We start from the raw sequence: 17795 nt of genomic DNA on the forward strand, positions 1-17795 counted from the left end.
ATGAAAAACAAAAGCTCAAGGTCAGGAAGACTTGTTTATTCTGTGAGTCAGTGTTCTAAATGTGTCATCCATACTGTTTATCAGTTTACAATTAGGAGGGTTTATGCACCATGAAAGAGGAACTTTTACAAAATAATATAGTAAAGCTAAGATCCTAGTCCCGGTAGATTCCTAGGAGGGTACAAACAGGGACTAACTCACTTTTTCCAACTAGGGGAAATTTAGGGGAAAAAAAGCAATTATGTGCTATGATAAATGAGCCGTTCTTAGCTGAGAAATCAGAGCAACTCCCTGTTTCATGTACTCGATTTGTGCATTTTCTGTGCTTTGCTCCGAGCTGTTCCTTTCATCTTGCTAACACAAGAAAATTAAAATTCTACCATTGAGAACATATGAGGAATTTAATCTTGAAAGAAGTGAACTACAATGCTGTCCTATTCTGGTGCTTTGATATAAACTCAGATACTGACTGGAAAAAGCATAAGATTATTATCATTTAAAACTGTGTTTATTTGGGGGAGGAAGACACGTTTTGAATGACTCTCTAATGGAAGTGCACTGAAGCCAGCAGATAACTATGGTGTGATTTAATGTAAGTTGTCACGGTAAACCTAATTCCCGGGGTAGCAGCAACGACCCAAGCACCAAGAGACCAAGGTGAGAACCAAGAAGTAGAACCGTTTTGTTATATCCTGCATTTATTTAAGCAAACCGAATGTGTAGAGATAGGAAATTAAAGCGTTGTAATGTCTTACAAATACAGAAAGAAGACACAGAATAATAATACCCTGAAGAGAGTGCATCCGAACACAGTTGTATCACAGAACATCTGCAGTGACCACATTGAAGCCATGGCCGACACATCCACCTGTCATTCTTGTTCTGACATCGTTCAAGGAGATTTAATAGATCAACCGGCGATTTGCTTTTTCAACAAATACCACTACTAATGATTATAGTAGCCTTGAAGGGTTTGTGAGTGACTATACTAAACATACATGATGCTCGGCTTAAGGTGTTATTTCAGTGCCGTTGTACATTATCCCGGGGGAAATAATGTCTTAGTACACAATTACTGTGACATCCACTAAAATGTGAACTAGTTTGCATAGGTTAGTCCTTTGGGCAGCACGATGTTGCTCTAGTCCACCAAGGCTTAAAGATTCACAGTGTAGAGGAAAAAAACATGAATTAAAGCATTTCTACTAAAATATATTTTAATAGCTGGTGTTAATTTGCATAACAAAAGCCAAATTATGTTCATAACATCGTATCATTCTATAAGCCCCTTCATTTCAGAAAACATCGTTTCCACCCAAACCGTCTGCTCTCAAAGTTAGCACAACCTTGCAAATGAATCATCAACCACAACTGCACATTTTTGGAGCGAACAGAATCCAAACTGCACATTGGTTTAGTTCTCTATTCCCATCACAGGTCAAAGGCCAACATGTCCACACCACGCCTGCCACAGGTCTGGTGCTGCCTCTAAAGGCTCCGCCATTCATTGTATGGACACCGAAGAAATGGGACTGTGATGCGGTTTTCTCTTTACCTTCAAAGCAAATCATTCTTCACAGCAACTGGATTACAAAGAAGCGTGTACTATGTGAACGGGACACCGTGTAGCAAACACAAAAAGCATCTGAATTCCATGGCTATACTGAAGTGATATGGACAGCTGGGGAGAAGTCTGCCCTGGGGATCCTTCCAGGCTTGTGGACTCCAGCGGTCTAGACATCGTGAAACGACAGCCACACAAGCATCATACAATGTCCTGATTTTTTTTTTTTTTTTTTTAATGAACAGTTGACAGTCAGCTGCCTGGAAAGGATCCGAAGGGCCATGGAATACTTCAGAAAGAGACTTCCGTTTTAGCATTCTTAACTGAGTTCGCGTTGTTCCTCGCTTAACTGAAGCTTTCTCGCCTCCGAGTCACGTTACCCAGAACATGCACGCTCTAGCCACTTTTAGATTCTCAGAAGCAAATAGCTAAGGTATCATGACATTTATGAAGTGAATCTCATCTTCCGCAATGAATTCTGCCTCATAACATAATGCTTCTATCTTACAATAGGTATTTTAAGTCTCAGGCCTGAAGTTAATGTTTATGCATCCTGACTATATATATAAATCCACAAAGAACCTTTCAGAAATAGATGGGGAAAGTCAGTGTTTTCTAAAGTTCTAAACCTTTACAGGTAAAATACAATCGGTTACCACCTTCCGGATCTGTCAGGAGCGTCTCACTCCCCCACCACAAAAATACCAGTCGTGTATAATAAAATATTACTATAGAATAGATAGAAGTTTGCTTGCTTGCTTGGTTTTCTTTCCAAGACCATCATGGATTAACAAGGGCAATCAAAAAGGCACCTTTTTAAAATATATCTATATTATAATTTTGGTATAAACTCCATCCACTTTATATAGGGGATGTGTTATTAAAGGATCACACACGTTTTCTTTATCTTTTCATTAAAAACATTTCGCTGCACATGGACGCACCTGAAAAGAGATGTATGTACCTCCTGAACTTCATTGTTCGAGAAAAGTCTGGTTCCCGCCCTCCCGCAGCGTCGTCAAGCCCGACAGGGAGATGACGGGGGAGAAAGACCGCGGGCGGCCTGCCAACACCACATCTCCATCATCTTCGAGCAAAGAACCAAGCTCTTTGGCAAGAGAGGGGCCAGTCCAACCTCATCCATGTTCACACAAGGTGCCCGGAGAAATTGTGCTGGCAAATTCCTGTGTGGTCTCTGGAGGTGGGGGAAGCCTGAGGAACAGGCAGGGACCACGCAGGGATCTGACAACCAGATACAAATTTTAAACTGGGCTACGCTGCGGATGTGTAAACGAGGACAAGAAGGTGTGAAGAAATTTGTTTTGCCACAGGTGAGAAATAGAAATCCTCCCTAGAGAATGAGAATTAGTAAAAACGCTTGCTACAAAAACTCACAACAGAGGTCCTCTATCCTGTTGGCTCTGCTTTTCTCAAGAGAGACGGGATCCGCGTGGAGTTGTGTTTTGGGAACCTTACACGCACGTGTCAACCTGCTCCTTTGTGCTTTTTATCAGGCTTGAGAATGCATCAGATTCAGAAAATCAAGTGCATGCTCCCTGTGCTTGAACATTTCCCAGTCTCCTTTAACTTGATTTGTAAAAGACGGATTTTTTTTCCAACCCTTCTTTCGCCGCCAGCGTTATGTATGAGATACGGGTCGCCAAATTGAAGGGGGGAGGTGCGTGCAAAGTGGAACCCCTGTTCGAGAATGTAGTTTTGAAAAATGATCCTGTAAAAATAGCACTTTGGTATTATACATGTATGTTTCCTGTATTTCTGCCGAGATGCTCAATATCCTGACAAGTTTTAATAACAGTGACATTATCAAGTTATGGTGTCGGGAGCACGTGACATCTCGGTCTCCCTCAGTCTTTATGGTAGAGTAACTGCTCTCTAGTTAAATTCTGAGCAGGCCTTGATTCCTAGAGGCTGGGAGCAGAAACATCCCGCTGTGCAAACATTATGGGAAGCTTCCAATCTTAGGAGAATTATTCCCCTAATAATTATTGACTTCTACATTCCATGAATCTGATTTTGAAATTAGTGGATGAGAATGACCGTGGAGCATCAAACTGCTGCCTTACGGTCTTTTCTCAAAATTATAAGCATCATGTCAAGTCTGCTGCTGTTCAAATGTGCTATTTCTCAAAAACTGTACCCGTCCCACACTTAGTCTGCAGATGTCATCAACGACTTCACAAAAAGTGGACTTGTCTGGGGGAAATATAAGTAAATCGAGCAAGTTCATTGCCCTAGGTTTTAATGCACAGAAATTTTTGTAAGAATGTTTCAATTTCAGCTTGTCTTTGTCGGTTTGCCTATGAGACTATCAAAACACGAATGGGGTCGATTTAATCATGACCGACCATTTCACTGATAGAAAAAATCAGTCCAGTTGGTTATGTAGTAATCCGTGAGACCCCCTCAAAAAGACTCTCTAGTTTTTTTTACCCAAATTCCTGTCTTTTCTTTTTCTGTGAATGTCTTACAGATGCAGCTCGAGTGTAGCAAAGTTTTATTTGTTCTTTTAGCTGGATCGAATGAAACTATCGATTTTCAAAAGTATGCGCTAACTTTTCAAAAAGTATAAATGAGTTAGCATTTGGTTTTGGACTCCTAAACACTTCAAAAAAAAAAAAGGTACTTTATAGGATGTTTTGTTAATTTCTTTGCATATACTATAGAAGGGAGATATCCCCAAGATCCATACATTTCACCATATTTCTGTGACTTGGCTTTTCCAGCTTCGTCACTGTAGAGTGAGTCTGTAGAGCCAGACCTCCAAAAACGCTACCCTCCTGCACGTCTGAACCCATCAGAAAAACACAGAGTCGCTGATGGACGTTCATTTCTCCAGTGATCTAGACTGTGGACCACAGGCGAACAAGGGCTGTAGCATGGGCTGTGAGTCCAGAAAGAGCCTGCAAGGTCTCTCATTTCAAACTCGAGACAGGACAACAGTTGCTTTTTTCAGTGGACAACCTCTTGGGCCTATACCTAAAATCTCGGTTGGCAATTTCACCTTACCCCCTGAATGTGGTTTAGAAAAGAAAAACCGGAGGAAAGAGGAAGGGAAGTCTTTCCAAGTCTAAGCGGTTTCGGTGGCTAGATTTCCATTCCCAGATCTGAATGCCGTTTTCCAAAACAGGAAACCGGCTCATCTCGGTGTGGAGGGGGGGACTTTTTGCTCACGCGTCGCCTCTAGTACACTGCGTCGTCACTGGCTCCTAGTCCGTTTTCTTTCCTTTTCAATCAACGGCGGCATTAAGTTAATGAAAGTTGCTCAGTAAACACCTAAACCACTTATGTGCTAGAGTAGACGTCTATTTCCTAAAGGTGTAAATCCTTCGAAACTAGAGTGCAGGACAGCAAGAGGATCTCAAGCAACTTTTCAAAAGATGTTTTTCTGATGAGCTGGCCGCTAGAGGGAGGGGCTGTGAGGTTATCAGCCACGGTTTTTGTTTTCATAACAGGGACGGGCAGTGCGGCTGCCTATGTTACAGAGCTTGAACCTACGTGACATGCAGCAGGGTAAAAGCTACTAGGGAAATAACAGCGATGACTTTAAACTTTGCCCTTTGCGGAGTAGCTGTGACATCATTTGGTCCTGACATTCTGTGCAGTCAAGCGTAGACTCGGGCCCACAGGATGTAAAGTGGAGAGAAGGGTATCCCTTGATACAAATGAGAAATAAATAGACCCAAGTCAGCCTAGGGAACAAGGAAATGTCTGTTCGGTAGAAGTTTCTAGGTCCCTGAGGCCACCAGTCAGTATAATTGTAACCAAACTGTCATTCTGCCACTGCTTACGTTTATGACATTAGGCAATTTTCACTTGCATTGGAAATTCCCCAATGACTCAAAAGCTAACTGTTTTTAAACCATCGGCCGTGTTACTGAATTAAGAGAATCGGCTTCTGGTGGTTCCAAAGCGACAGCGAAGAAGTTTCAGAGACTTGTTACATTTAAGGGACACTCAACATCTCTATTAATAAAGTCTACAAAAATACATTCCCCAGCAGTGTTCGAAAGCCAGTCAAAGGAAACCATTAACACAGTTAGCAGCACCAGGGTCTCCAGACCTAACGATTTTGTTTACAGCTATTCCTGAAAATGCTGCTGTTTTCAGCCCAGAAGTCATTCCCTCTTCCTGGTACCTGCGTGTCTAATTGTCAAAGTAGAGAGAGATTATCGTAAAATAACTGCCACGTTGTCTTAAAAGTTATCTTCTAGCCTTTAAAAAGATTAGGTCTAGTATACATTAGAATAAAGCTCAAAGACAAGGGGAGATAATTAATTAACAAACTCGATGTAATTCGCCGGGAGCATCCCCGTTTTCCCAGTTCTCTGCACCGTGCCGTACATCCAGCCGTCGTCGATGGGCTGCACGTTGACGATGTAGTCGCCGTCCCTGAAGGAGACTTCGTCTTCGTCCTGGGCGCTGTAATCGTACATGGCTCGGTAGGTCCTCTGAGAAAGGAAAGAGCGGGTCACGTGACGGATACGACCTAGTGACGGCCACAAATGCCAATCACGGCAAGCCAGCCCCCACGCGGTAAGGTAACTACGAGGAATGTTCCCCAGTATAGGACTTATTTCTGGAGATGTGCACACCTGAGCCTAGCGTCTGTCCCAGTTGTGTCCGGCTCCAGTTTACCAGTCTAGCAAAAAAGGGTAATGTTTGGGGGCCCAGAATGGGGACAGAGAAAGGCCCTGGCTACAATCACCAGCCCATCAACAAAGTAAGCTTTGAAGCAGTAAAGCCACCTTCCCCAGCTACAGATAACCCCAGAGACCTCAGGTCATGGAGATTCTCCCCTCTTCCACATTCTTCAGAGAAAAGCTCTCCTAGTGGAGACAGAGCCACGTCACTGTTGCTGTCCCCCGTCCCCGTCAGGGAGAGGAAATGAATTTTTCTTAAACAGATACAAAGGATTTTTGCTTCCTCTTAAAAACACGTAACACAAATAAAAGAAAAACACAGAATATGCTTACTTTGTAGGTTTCTGAATCCCGGTGACAGAAATTTAGTACACAAGTGTTCTGAATATTGAGGTACGCATAACATAATAGGGAAAATTTTCACTTTCTAACTTTAAACTATATTACAAAGCTATAGTAATCAAAACACTGTGGTATTGACATAAACACATAGATCGATGGAACAGAACAGGGACCCCAGCAATTAACCCATGCATATATGGTCAATTAATTTATGATGAAGGGGCCAAGAATACATAACGGGAAAGGACAGCCTCTTCAGTAAATGGTGCTGGGAAAAGTGGACAACAACATGTGAAAGAATGAAACTGGGCCACTCTCTTACACCATACACAAAAATTAACCCAAAATGCGTTAAAGACTTGAATGTTAGACTTAAAAGCATAAAACTCTTAGGAAAAAAAAAAAAAAAACCATAGGCAGGAAGCTTCTTGACATTGGTCTTGGTCTTGGAAATGATTATCTGGAATTGATACCAAAAGCAAAAATAACCGTGTGGGACCACATCAGACTAAAACGTTCCTGTGCAGCAAAGAAAACCACCAACAAAACAAAAAGGAACGTACCAACTGGGAGAAGATCTCTGCACATCACACGTCTGCCGTGTGGTTCGTATCCAGAATATAAATTTAGTTTTGCCACATTTGTTTTCATTACAGACCAAGAATTTAGTTAATGTGAACGTTGGAAAATCTCAAAATTCAGTGAATTCAGGGACTGAGGAAACTGGCTGAGACACAAAGAAGGTCAGAGCTGGTAAAGCTGAATTCCAACTGCTTAGAAGGACCGCTTGTTGCTGAGGGCTAAGGTTAAGCTACTGTGTCCGGAGGGTGGAGAGAATTTAGCACAAGATGCCCATGTGACTAGATGACCTTCAACAGTGCTTCCAAACTTCACATTTAGCGAAGCAATCAGGAAGTACTTCAAGATTTCCAATGGGAGGTTTCGAAGACATACGCTGGCCATGTCATTTGGGCTGTAGTGGCCATTTGGATTGCTGGCCATTTGGATTAATGTGACCCGATATTTGTGCTTTCTCGACCTGAAGGAAGATGACAGTTGGCTAATGCCCATCATGAGGTCACAATCAGGATATCGTTCTGGTAGAGTCTTTCTATGTTTTACCGGTTACATGTTTCCACATCATGCTTTCCTTTCTCAGTGGTTTACCTCTGTAAGTCTTTTGCTTTCTTCAAAAGGGTACAAACAGCAAGGTCAGCATTTACCCTTTATGTGAAAATGGAAAATATTCCATGCAAATCAATTCCATATGTATTTCTATTTTGGAGACAAAACGGGAAGAGCAGGGAAGAACAAACACTTCAAACTGATACTTACTAGATTTGGTGAGTGCTGCATTGACCTCACGGATGACAGGCTGGTCTGGTGCATGTACCCATAGCCTTGAGAATGGCTTTGCTGATAGGCTCCAGGAAGGACAGGTGCTGCACATTAAACACACACACACAGATGCCTCAAAGCGAGTCTCAAAATACCCCTCCCAAGTCCTCAAGTGACGTCATGCTCTGCTAGAATCCTCTGAAACAAAATGCCATGTCCAGTGTCTTGTGCAATTGGGGTAGTAATGTTAATAGTGATCTCTAGATTAGCACACATTTCGGCCACTAAGCACAGACAGAGGGAATCAGTTTAACACGCGGTGAAAATATGTTCTAGAAATATTTGTGTTACTCGACTGCAGATGCTCCGTGCAAACAACACGAGTACAAAACAAAAATTTCCCATAACCTTTTAACAAAATCTCATTTTTACTGAGCTATGTAATCCCCCTAGACAGTTTCTAAAATAAAAAAAAAAAAAAAAGAAGAAGAAATGTTGGGGGCGCCTGGGTGGCTCAGTTAAGCGTCCGACTTCGGCTCAGGTCATGATCTCGCAGTTGGTGAGTTCAAGCCCTGCCTCGGGCTCACTGCTGTCAGCGCAGAGCCCGCTTGGATCTTCCGTCCCCCTCTCTCTGTGCCCCTCTCCCACACTCTCTGTCTTTCACAAAATAAATAAATAAATAAACTTAGAAATTTTTTTTAAATAAGAAATTTTTAAAAATTTAATCTGACTGGCAAACCAATGATAGAGTATAAATGTTTTCACAGAAATAACGGATGCTCTCAATATTTCAAGACATGCAGCTGAATACAACTTTACAAAGATGGTAAATATAGCATATGGTTAGCTTAGCAGTTAATAATGAGTCTACCCCCCTAAAAGAAGACTTTATTTAGAATATATAAATTCTCCATTTTATTTTGCCTGAAAGTCAAGACTAAATAAGTCGGCCCAATACGTTACCAAAGCCTAACAAATCAAACCATGTAAAGAATTTCACAAACATCCTTCTATGTCAAAAAAAAAAAAAAGCAAAAGAAAAGAAAACAGTAACATAACATTCACTCACTGTGTGCTGTTCTTATCACTAATTAGGACATTCAAAAGACATCATTCCTGTTTTGAAGAACACTGAATTCTAGAGAAACCAACAGAGAAACTAGATACGAACCCCACAAACTCAGTAGGTCGATGCTTGAGTGTGTGTTTCTAAGTATATTTAATTATTTGTAATCAGAAGCATAGGGCTGGCTATGAATCAGAGTATTTTAGTAGCACGCCCTTCGTTGCATCTTGAATGATCATATGATACATTAGTAAGACTTATACATGTGCTATAAAAATCCATAATAGGTTGCCATTTTTGCTCAACTGGGTTGAGTATGTAAAGTAATTACCCTAGGTTGATTGATTTAGGACAGCTTTTATAATAAAAGAATAAAGCAGATATAATTCTTGGGTACTATAAATAATTAATATTTTATAAGTGGCACGTGCAGTCTAACGATACATGAGAACGTCAAACTTTAAAGAAGTTGAATCATCAGAAAACTACAAATCATTAATGTGTTCTCCAGATAATAGTGATATTAGGTTGAATGGAAATTTTTAAAAAGTTCTTGAATTAATTCATATTACAGTGTGGCTACAGATCGTGTTTATTTATTGTCTCAATGTTCAAAGAGACAAAGAGAAGCTGCCAAGAGAAGCTGCCAAGACCTCTACTTGGATTGTAGAACATTCTGAAGTTATTAAAGCATTAAATATCAAATACTTGAGAACATCGCACTTCTTAACATTAGCAGCTCAATTTAAATATTTAATGTCAAGAGGAAGTCAGGCATATCGTCAAAATTCACTCATGAAGAAAAAATAATGAAATCCCTAAAAATATCTAAGTCCACTTAATCAGCTGAGGAGAAGAGCCTCTTCTGTGTGTTGGATGCCCTGCCCATTCATTTCTTCACTCCCTCGATACTCAGCAAATATTGACTGAGTGAGTTCATGTGTGCCCAGGGCTTACTACATTGCCTGTCACTTAGTAAGCCTCCATAAATTTTAACAACTATCACCATCCACTACGTTCAAGGCATGCCAGGCATGAAAGGAGAGGAGTGACAAAAACAATTGCTCTCCCCAAGCAATAGTGACCCTGGACATCTGTCCTTTGCCGAGCTGAAGACATGGCTCAGAATACTTAGGGCATTTCCAGTTAAATATGTAAGTCAAGGGCACTGATTGTACCCCCAGACTGGCAGCCGTGACTGGTTTTTAGCCATTGAAACACATCAGTGCTGAGGCACCTGGGTGGTTCAGTCGGTTGGGCGTCCGACGTCGGCTCAGGTCATGCTCTCACGGTTTAGGAGTTTGAGCCCCGCATCGGGCTCTATGCTGACAGCTCGGAACCCGAAGCCTGCTTCCAATCCTGTGTCTCATTTTCTCTCTGCCCCTCCCCCACTTGTGCTCTGTCTCTCAAAAATAAATAAATGTAAAAATAAAAAAAATTTTAAACAAGTCAGTGCTTTATAAATTATTATTTTAATCTATTAGTAAATTCTAAAAGTTAAATGTAAAACTCCTATAAACTTGCTTAGAATTAAAAAAAAAAAACACGTTTATCGTTTGTTACACTATCAAATTGACCTTCACCTTCTGATGTGCAGAGCTAACCAAAACCATCTTAAAATATTTTGGGGGAAAACCACTAGGAAAAGACAATGATGAAAAATATTTTTAAACATGCTGTCTCGTATGCTGTAATGTGTTTATGTTTATATAATTTGTACGTCATAATCCCAGGACTGACAGTTCCAGAGCGTTCTCGAATTTTGGCTTTAAAAAACCAAGTGTATTCATGCCTGTTCGACTGCTCAAACCTGACCTTCAAAGAGAACCTGTAGCCACTGTCAAATATAGCAAGAGAAGAAGGTGATGTATTTGCCCTAAATCTGTGTGGGTTGGAGAGAACAGGGGAGAGTTTAGAAGGAGGAACCTTGGGGTAAACATAATCTATCTTGTTCTTACGGTTTCTCCTCATGCCTTTATCGATTCTTTCCATTTCCCTCTCCAGCTGCATTACTTAATGCACGTTCCTCGAGGGCTATCAAACCTTGTTATCTACCTTATACCTGATACAATAAAAGAGTTTTTAGGAAGCTCCTATTAGAGCTATGAAAAACATAACTGAGAGCCCAGAGGAATCAACTCACTAAAAGCACATGCCAATCTAAAAAGAGGCACAGACATTGCTTTTCTTTATTGTTTTGGTACGTGATTTCTTTTGTATGTACTGTAGGTAAAATAAGCAACAGGAGATTTAAAACAATGGCTTTGGAAACTGGGTTGATTAAGAATTTGGGTGAAAGATGGCTAGTCTGTGTGTGTGTAACATTCTTCCATGAAAATACGGAACTCCAAAGGTTTTGCAAAAGCAAGATATTAGGCTCATTTCGCCACAAACCTGGCCTTTTTATCAGAGAAAAACATATAGTGCCCTCTTCCTTCAACCAGGGGTCAGATCCCACCGGCACTGATACAGATGGATAATGGCGAAGGTACCATGACAGTCTTCCAATTCAAGAGTCTTGAGGTTGAAGAGTTTTTTTTTATTACAATGGCGTAAGAGTCATAAAACAATAGTTTCATTATCCTAAGGCAACAGCAAACACACAAATGTGACTCAACTTTCATTTCACACTGGTAAGATTTATTGACCGGAGGTCTGGAAGCTGAGTCAAGCTTTAAGGATTTCAGGCTCTATTTGGAATGTCTCATAGTATTTAGAAAACCAAAATCTCTCCTCTCGTGCACCGTAAAGTTCTTCCACAAACAGCCAATACTAATATTTTCTATTTAACGTTTCTCCTTATCACGGAAGGAGATAAAGCCAAGATAAAGAAGCACGCAGACACAAAGATCATAAAACAGAGGGTGAGAATGGAAGAGGAAACATGTTTTGGAAGCTTCGTAAATCTGAAGCTGCAAAAATAAGGAAATACGCGTAAACATGCGCAGTAGAGTAAATGAACCAAGGATATGCACCCATAATAAAAGGGGAAGAATATTCAAAAGGAGGCCAGCCCACTGTGGGGGAGAGGTTCAGAAAGCCTCACCATGACAATAGCATAATAGTAGATGGCCAAACGCCACACACAAAAATAAGAACGGTGCCTTAGCCCATTAGGGTTGGTATACAAAAAAACACCATAGACTGGATGGCTTAAACAACAAATGTTATTTCTCACTGTTCTGGAGACTAGGAAGTCCAAGATCAAGACACCGGCAGACTCAGGGGCGCCTGGGCGGCTCAGTTGGTTAAGCGTCCGACTTCGGCTCAGGTCATGATTTCGCAGTTTGTGAGTTCGAGCCCCGCCTGGGGCGCTGTGCTGACAGCTCGGAGCCCGGAGCCTGCTTCCGATTCTGTGTCTCTCCATCTCTCGGCCCCTCCCCTGCTCATGTTCTGTATCTCTCTGTCTCTCAATAATAAATAAAAACATTTTTTAAAAAATTTTAAAAAAAGACACTGGCAGATTCAGAGTCTGATGAGGATCCATTTCCTGGTTCATAGATAAACTACTTCCTTCAGCGGAGCCCTCGAATGGCAGAGGGGCTGAGGGAGCCCTCTGGGCCACTAAATCCACCCTCGTGACCTAGTCACCTCTTAAAGGCCATACCTCCTACTACCATCATTTTGAGGATTAGGATTTTGACATGTGAATTGGGGAGGGACACAAGCATTTAGTCTGTAACAGCTGGCTAACCTTAAACATAACATAAGCAAAGAAAATAATTTGGGAGTGTTTCTCATAGGCTTACTTTAAAAAAAAAAATTCAGAATAAGGAGAAAATCACCCTTCAGAAGGTTTGCAATCAAGAATAGAGGATACAGTCACATTACTGTCCTATTTTCTTAACAGCTGACTACAGTTTTATCACCTACTATGTGTCAAAGAACTTAGAGAAGCGTGGGATGTTTTTGTTTTCAGAATAAAGAATCTCGATTTGGGCAACCACAGGGGAGTTGCTAAAATGAATGATGACCATAAGTGAGAAAGCATGAAGATACTGCTGGCCTTGAAGTAAGTATTAAATAAGGAGCCAGAACCTCATCAGATCTCATCTTGGCCATGAGCAAGGTGGCTGAGCTGACTGGTAATAAAATAGGCCCATGATGTGGACCTTTTTGCTCAAGTAGCTTTTACAGGTGTCATCAAGGGTTCCAATTCAGAGCCTCACTTCTTCCTGGCATCTGATTCTCTCCACAAGCCCCAAGTGAGCGCTAAATCCACAACATTTATGCTGAATGCAGCGGCAAGATGCTTTTTTTTAATCTGACAGAATTCTAAGCACTCTAGAAAATTCTGTCCCATCCCTGCAGAAGACAGAAACAAGCCAGATTGCCTCCAGGTTTTTGTTTGTTGGTTTTTAATTATAAGCTGTAAATAGACAAGTACCTAAGAAACCGGCTTACAGCATAATAAGCTATGAATCAACAGACTTTAACATAAAAGTGAGATAACCTACAATTGAGTTAAAATCACCAGGTTTTAAAGACAAGCATAATCATCACTGGGATACAAAACAAGTGTTCAAACTTTGGAAATCATATGTAAAAATAAAAGCAATCATTGCTATTTCCTATGCTAAATTTCCAGCTCTGGCCAGGCCAGAACCTTGTGGGAAGGAAAAGGGAACAGAGACAGAGAGGGAATCAGTTACTCAGTGGGTGGGTTTCCATTCTGGCCGCATACTGAATTCACCTGGGATCTTTTAAAACCATGTTATGTCCAGGTCCCCCAGACCAGTTAAATCAGAATCTGTGGGGTGGGAGTGAAGGGACTAAATGTCGCTGTCTTATTTTTTCAAGGATTCCAAGTGATTTACATGGGCAGCCACAGTGAAGCACCACCGAGCCATCTATCAGCTTTCTCCCCAACCTGACACAAATTTAGAGGCTCACGTGACCCTATTTACGCGATTCCTAAATTCGCCCTCTCCCCCTGAAACCGACTGAATATTTGTGTTGGCTGCTTCCAAGATTCATATGCTGAAATCCAAACCCCCAAGGTGATGGTATTGGGAGGTGGGGACTTTGGGAGGTGATCTGGGACATGAGAGCGGAGCCTCTAGAACAGGATTCGTGCCCTCAAGAGAGGCCAGAGAGTAGCCAGCTCTCTTTCCATCAGGTGAGGATACCAGAAGATACCGGTCTGCAACCTGGGAAAAGGGCCCTCGCCGACTCAACTGTGCTGGCTCCCTGATCTCAGAGGCCCAGCCTCCAGAAGTGGGGGAGAAGGATTTCTGTTGTTTGTAAGCTATCTGGTCTGTGGTATTCTGTGACAGCAGGGGGAACAGGCTAAAGAAAATACACATCTCCCCCTCCGTGACTCGTTTGTATTTGTGGAGGCGAATGTTTAGCCCCAGACACGAGAAGCAACCAGAGACCGTCAGAAGAAATCTTAGTGAGAGGAAGCTCCCTGCAGAAGAATCCAAGAGTCCAGCTGTTCCAGTAAGGCGAGCACCAGGAGGCACCACCTAGGGAGGGCGAACCCATGGAAGCCGACCCCGCTTCTGCAAGGCTGACCAGAACAGGACCTCAGAGAGAAAGGGGGCTGTGCAGCCAAAAAATGTCTTTACAGATTCAAAAAGCATCCCCCAAGCCAGTGCTAGGTTCCTACAATTTTCTCCTTCTCGACTCCGATATCTCTTTGTTTTCATTTCTATTCTCGGATAAATGTTATTACTCTAAGGTGTTGCAAACCCCCTTTAAGACAATTCAATACATGGGAACATATTTAATCACCTAGGTATGTGTCCCTGTGACACTTCATGGGGGAAAGATGTAACATAGGACTCTCCCTTCCAAGGAACATACGCTATGAATACAATAAAATTTGATTGGGTGAAGGGCTTATATGTTAGGGGACTAATTCAGTTTGCTCAGGACTCGCCCAGTTGTAGCAGAGGAAGTCCTGCTCCCCAGGAACCCCCTTGGTCTCAGTCCGGTTGGGGTCCCCCTACTACAACATGCCCTGTGCTCCGTGGGTCACACGCATCAGCTGGTGAAATCGTCATTCCCTTACAGGTGGCAAAATGCCCACATTTTCCAGATGAAGAATCTGAAGGTTAGAGAGGTGCAGTAACTTGGTAAAAAAAAAAAATATCAGGGCCACGTGGAGCTGGTATTTAAATACCAACAGTCTGACCCTAGAACCCTACAGTCCATACTCTATCGTCTGACTGTACCACAGCAAAATGAGATCGACGTGCAAATAAGCATTGTGAAATCAGAAGTGTGAAAGAGGGCGCTGTGGTCTGGAGAGCACAGGAGCTTCCAGCACAGAGGGCTTTGTGTGGACTTGGAAGACTCCTCAGTGGACCACTCACTCCTGCGGTGGGGCAGACTGCAGAGAGGGACAGGCAAAAGAAAAAGAAGTTTGGTGCGTGGGGAGATGTGGAAGTCGGCTTCGACGGGTTCACAGAGGTCACTGTCACTAGCACGGACTCTTTCCGTGGTAGATTCAGGGTAGAAACTCCACAGGAAGTTTAGGTGACTGTGGTTGATGATGGGATGCTAGTTACATCGCTGGAAGAAATTACGGTGAGAATGAGTCATTCACTTTTGAAAAATCCAGCTCAAGTCATATTAAACAGCGTTACTTCTGAAGCAATGGCTTTCAGATTTCTTTTAAGGCTCATTTTGGCATCTGATAAGTCTCTGTGTGTGTGTTAGAGAGACAGAGAGAGAGAGAGAGAGAGAGAGATTTGTTTCTTCTTCCCTTTGCCAATAGTATCCTCTTTTACTCAGGACAATTGTCACTCAGTCACCTTATCCTGTATGAATAATTTCAAGTCTGGGTTTAAGCCACACGTCCTAATAGGACTTCAGCCACTCTCCCACTGAGCAAGGAAGACCCCCATCATGATGCCACCTGACAATTTTCAAAATCCTTCTGGAGGACACTGCCTGCAAAGACACTGTTACTCCCCAAGTCAGCATCAGAATGGCGACAAGCACTACAGTCATGCTAAGAATTCAGTTGCAAATATAATAAGTCCAGAAGACTGCTTAACCATTTCTTCTCTAAATTCAAATAATAGATTTACAATGTTGCTCTAGCCAAATATAAGTCGGATATTTAAAGATTCCTACTTACCTATTAATCGCAAAAGGAAACATCCAGATTATGTACTTTCTAGCGCTATGCATATATGCATTACATCTTACCACTTCTTTTCTAGATTTGGCTTAGTTGCCCCCAAATAAGAATTTCTAATATATTGTTTTAAGGCTCTGCAGTTCGTAAATATTGGAAAAAGGGGCACTTGGGTGGCTCAGTTCGTTAAGCATCCAACTTCAGCTCAGGGCGTGATCTCAGGGCTCCTGAGTTTGAGCCCCGCATCGGGCTCTGTGCTGACAGCTCAGAGCCTGGAGCCTGTTTCAGATTCGGTGTCTCCCTCTCTCTCTGCCCCTCTCCCACTCATCCCCCTCCCCTCTCTTCCTCTCAAAATAAATAAACATTTAAAAAAAAATCACTAAATATTGAAAAAAAGAATCACAAAATAAGCTATTTTTTACATTATCAGCCAGGTACACTTAGTCTCACAAGCCAGGAAAAGCAGTAGGTCGCGATTTCAAAGCTAACTGGTTTTTGTCACGAAAAAATAAGTCTGTGAATCTTCTCTGGCAGAATGGAACCAGGACACAATGTGTTTTGAACAGAACTAGAGAGATTTAGAGTTAGGAATATCTGCTATTTTGCTTCAGAGTAATCTAACCGGTTTACTCGCACATTTACATTTGCATATCGACTTGTGTGTTTCTTCTCCGATTTGTTTCTCGGTTTTAGCTATCTAATCCAGGAGAGACTCCCCAACTTGTAACTGTAACACAAACCACACGTAGAAGCAGCATTGTCACTGAGGGAAAAGGAAGTGCTTTTCGCCCCAAATTACAAAGTCTTTAAAAATGTTCCCGTGGCACAAAATCAATAAGGTATGTATCTGTGTCTATGCACACACATGCATGCTATCTCTCAAAACAAAACAAAAAAGAAAATAAAGGAATTCACAGTATGGAAATATAGATAGATAGATAGATAGATATAAATAGATATAGATACAGATAGATATAGATATAGATATAGATGTATATAGATATCTAATATATGTATATAGATAATATAGAGATAGATAGATAGATAGATAGATAGATAGATGTCTGTATCTATAACTTTCTGACAAGAAATACATAATTTGGGGCAGTTCTTTGATAAGATGAAAGCAATAAAGAACTTAAGGATAGCAGGGATACAGGGATGCTGTTTCCACTTGGGTAAACCCCGGCACTGAATCTAGTGTTCGACACAAGTTATGCCATGACTGAAAGGTCAGTTCATAGCAAATCCCAATTTTCCTCAATGAATACTACCACACTACCACCCATATTGTGTAAGTCAGTCTCATCCAGAAAGATTCATTATTCAACAATGAAAGAGGGGCGCCTGGGTGGCGCAGTCGGTTGGGCGTCCGACTTCAGCCAGGTCACGATCTCGCGGTCTGTGAGTTCGAGCCCCGTGTCAGGCTCTGGGCTGATGGCTCAGAGCCTGGAGCCTGTTTCCGATTCTGTGTCTCCCTCTCTCTCTGCCCCTTCCCCGTTCATGCTCTGTCTCTCTCTGTCCCCAAAAAAATAAATAAACGTTGAAAAAAAAAAATTTAAAAAAAAAAAAATGAAAGAAATTCTCATTATGCTATTGTAGAGGATAGTCTATAAATACCTGTTAGATAAATAGACATAACCTATTTTTAAAGACTTTAAAACAGACTATGCATGTGGTTTATTCTTTTTTTTTTTTTTAATTTTTTTTTTCAACGTTTATTTATTTTTGGGA

General features: G+C 41.6%; 1 protein-coding gene across 12 annotated transcripts in view; it reads right to left on the reverse strand.

Annotated features, from left to right (window-relative positions):
* Positions 1-680: 680 nt before the first annotated feature.
* Positions 681-17795, reverse strand: part of NEBL (nebulette) — a 368000-nt gene continuing 350885 nt past the window's right edge. For all 12 annotated transcript variants that reach the window (XM_043561703.1, XM_043561704.1, XM_043561698.1 and 9 more), the window contains 2 exons: positions 7903-8009; positions 681-6033 (listed from right to left, as the gene is read on the reverse strand). In XM_043561703.1, the coding sequence (XP_043417638.1) occupies positions 5857-6033; positions 7903-8009 (284 nt within the window). In that variant the 3' untranslated portion in view covers positions 681-5856. The remainder of the gene's footprint in view (positions 6034-7902; positions 8010-17795) is intronic.

Source organism: Prionailurus bengalensis, chromosome B4, assembly GCF_016509475.1.
Source record: "Prionailurus bengalensis isolate Pbe53 chromosome B4, Fcat_Pben_1.1_paternal_pri, whole genome shotgun sequence".
NCBI classification, from domain to species: Eukaryota; Metazoa; Chordata; class Mammalia; order Carnivora; family Felidae; genus Prionailurus; species Prionailurus bengalensis.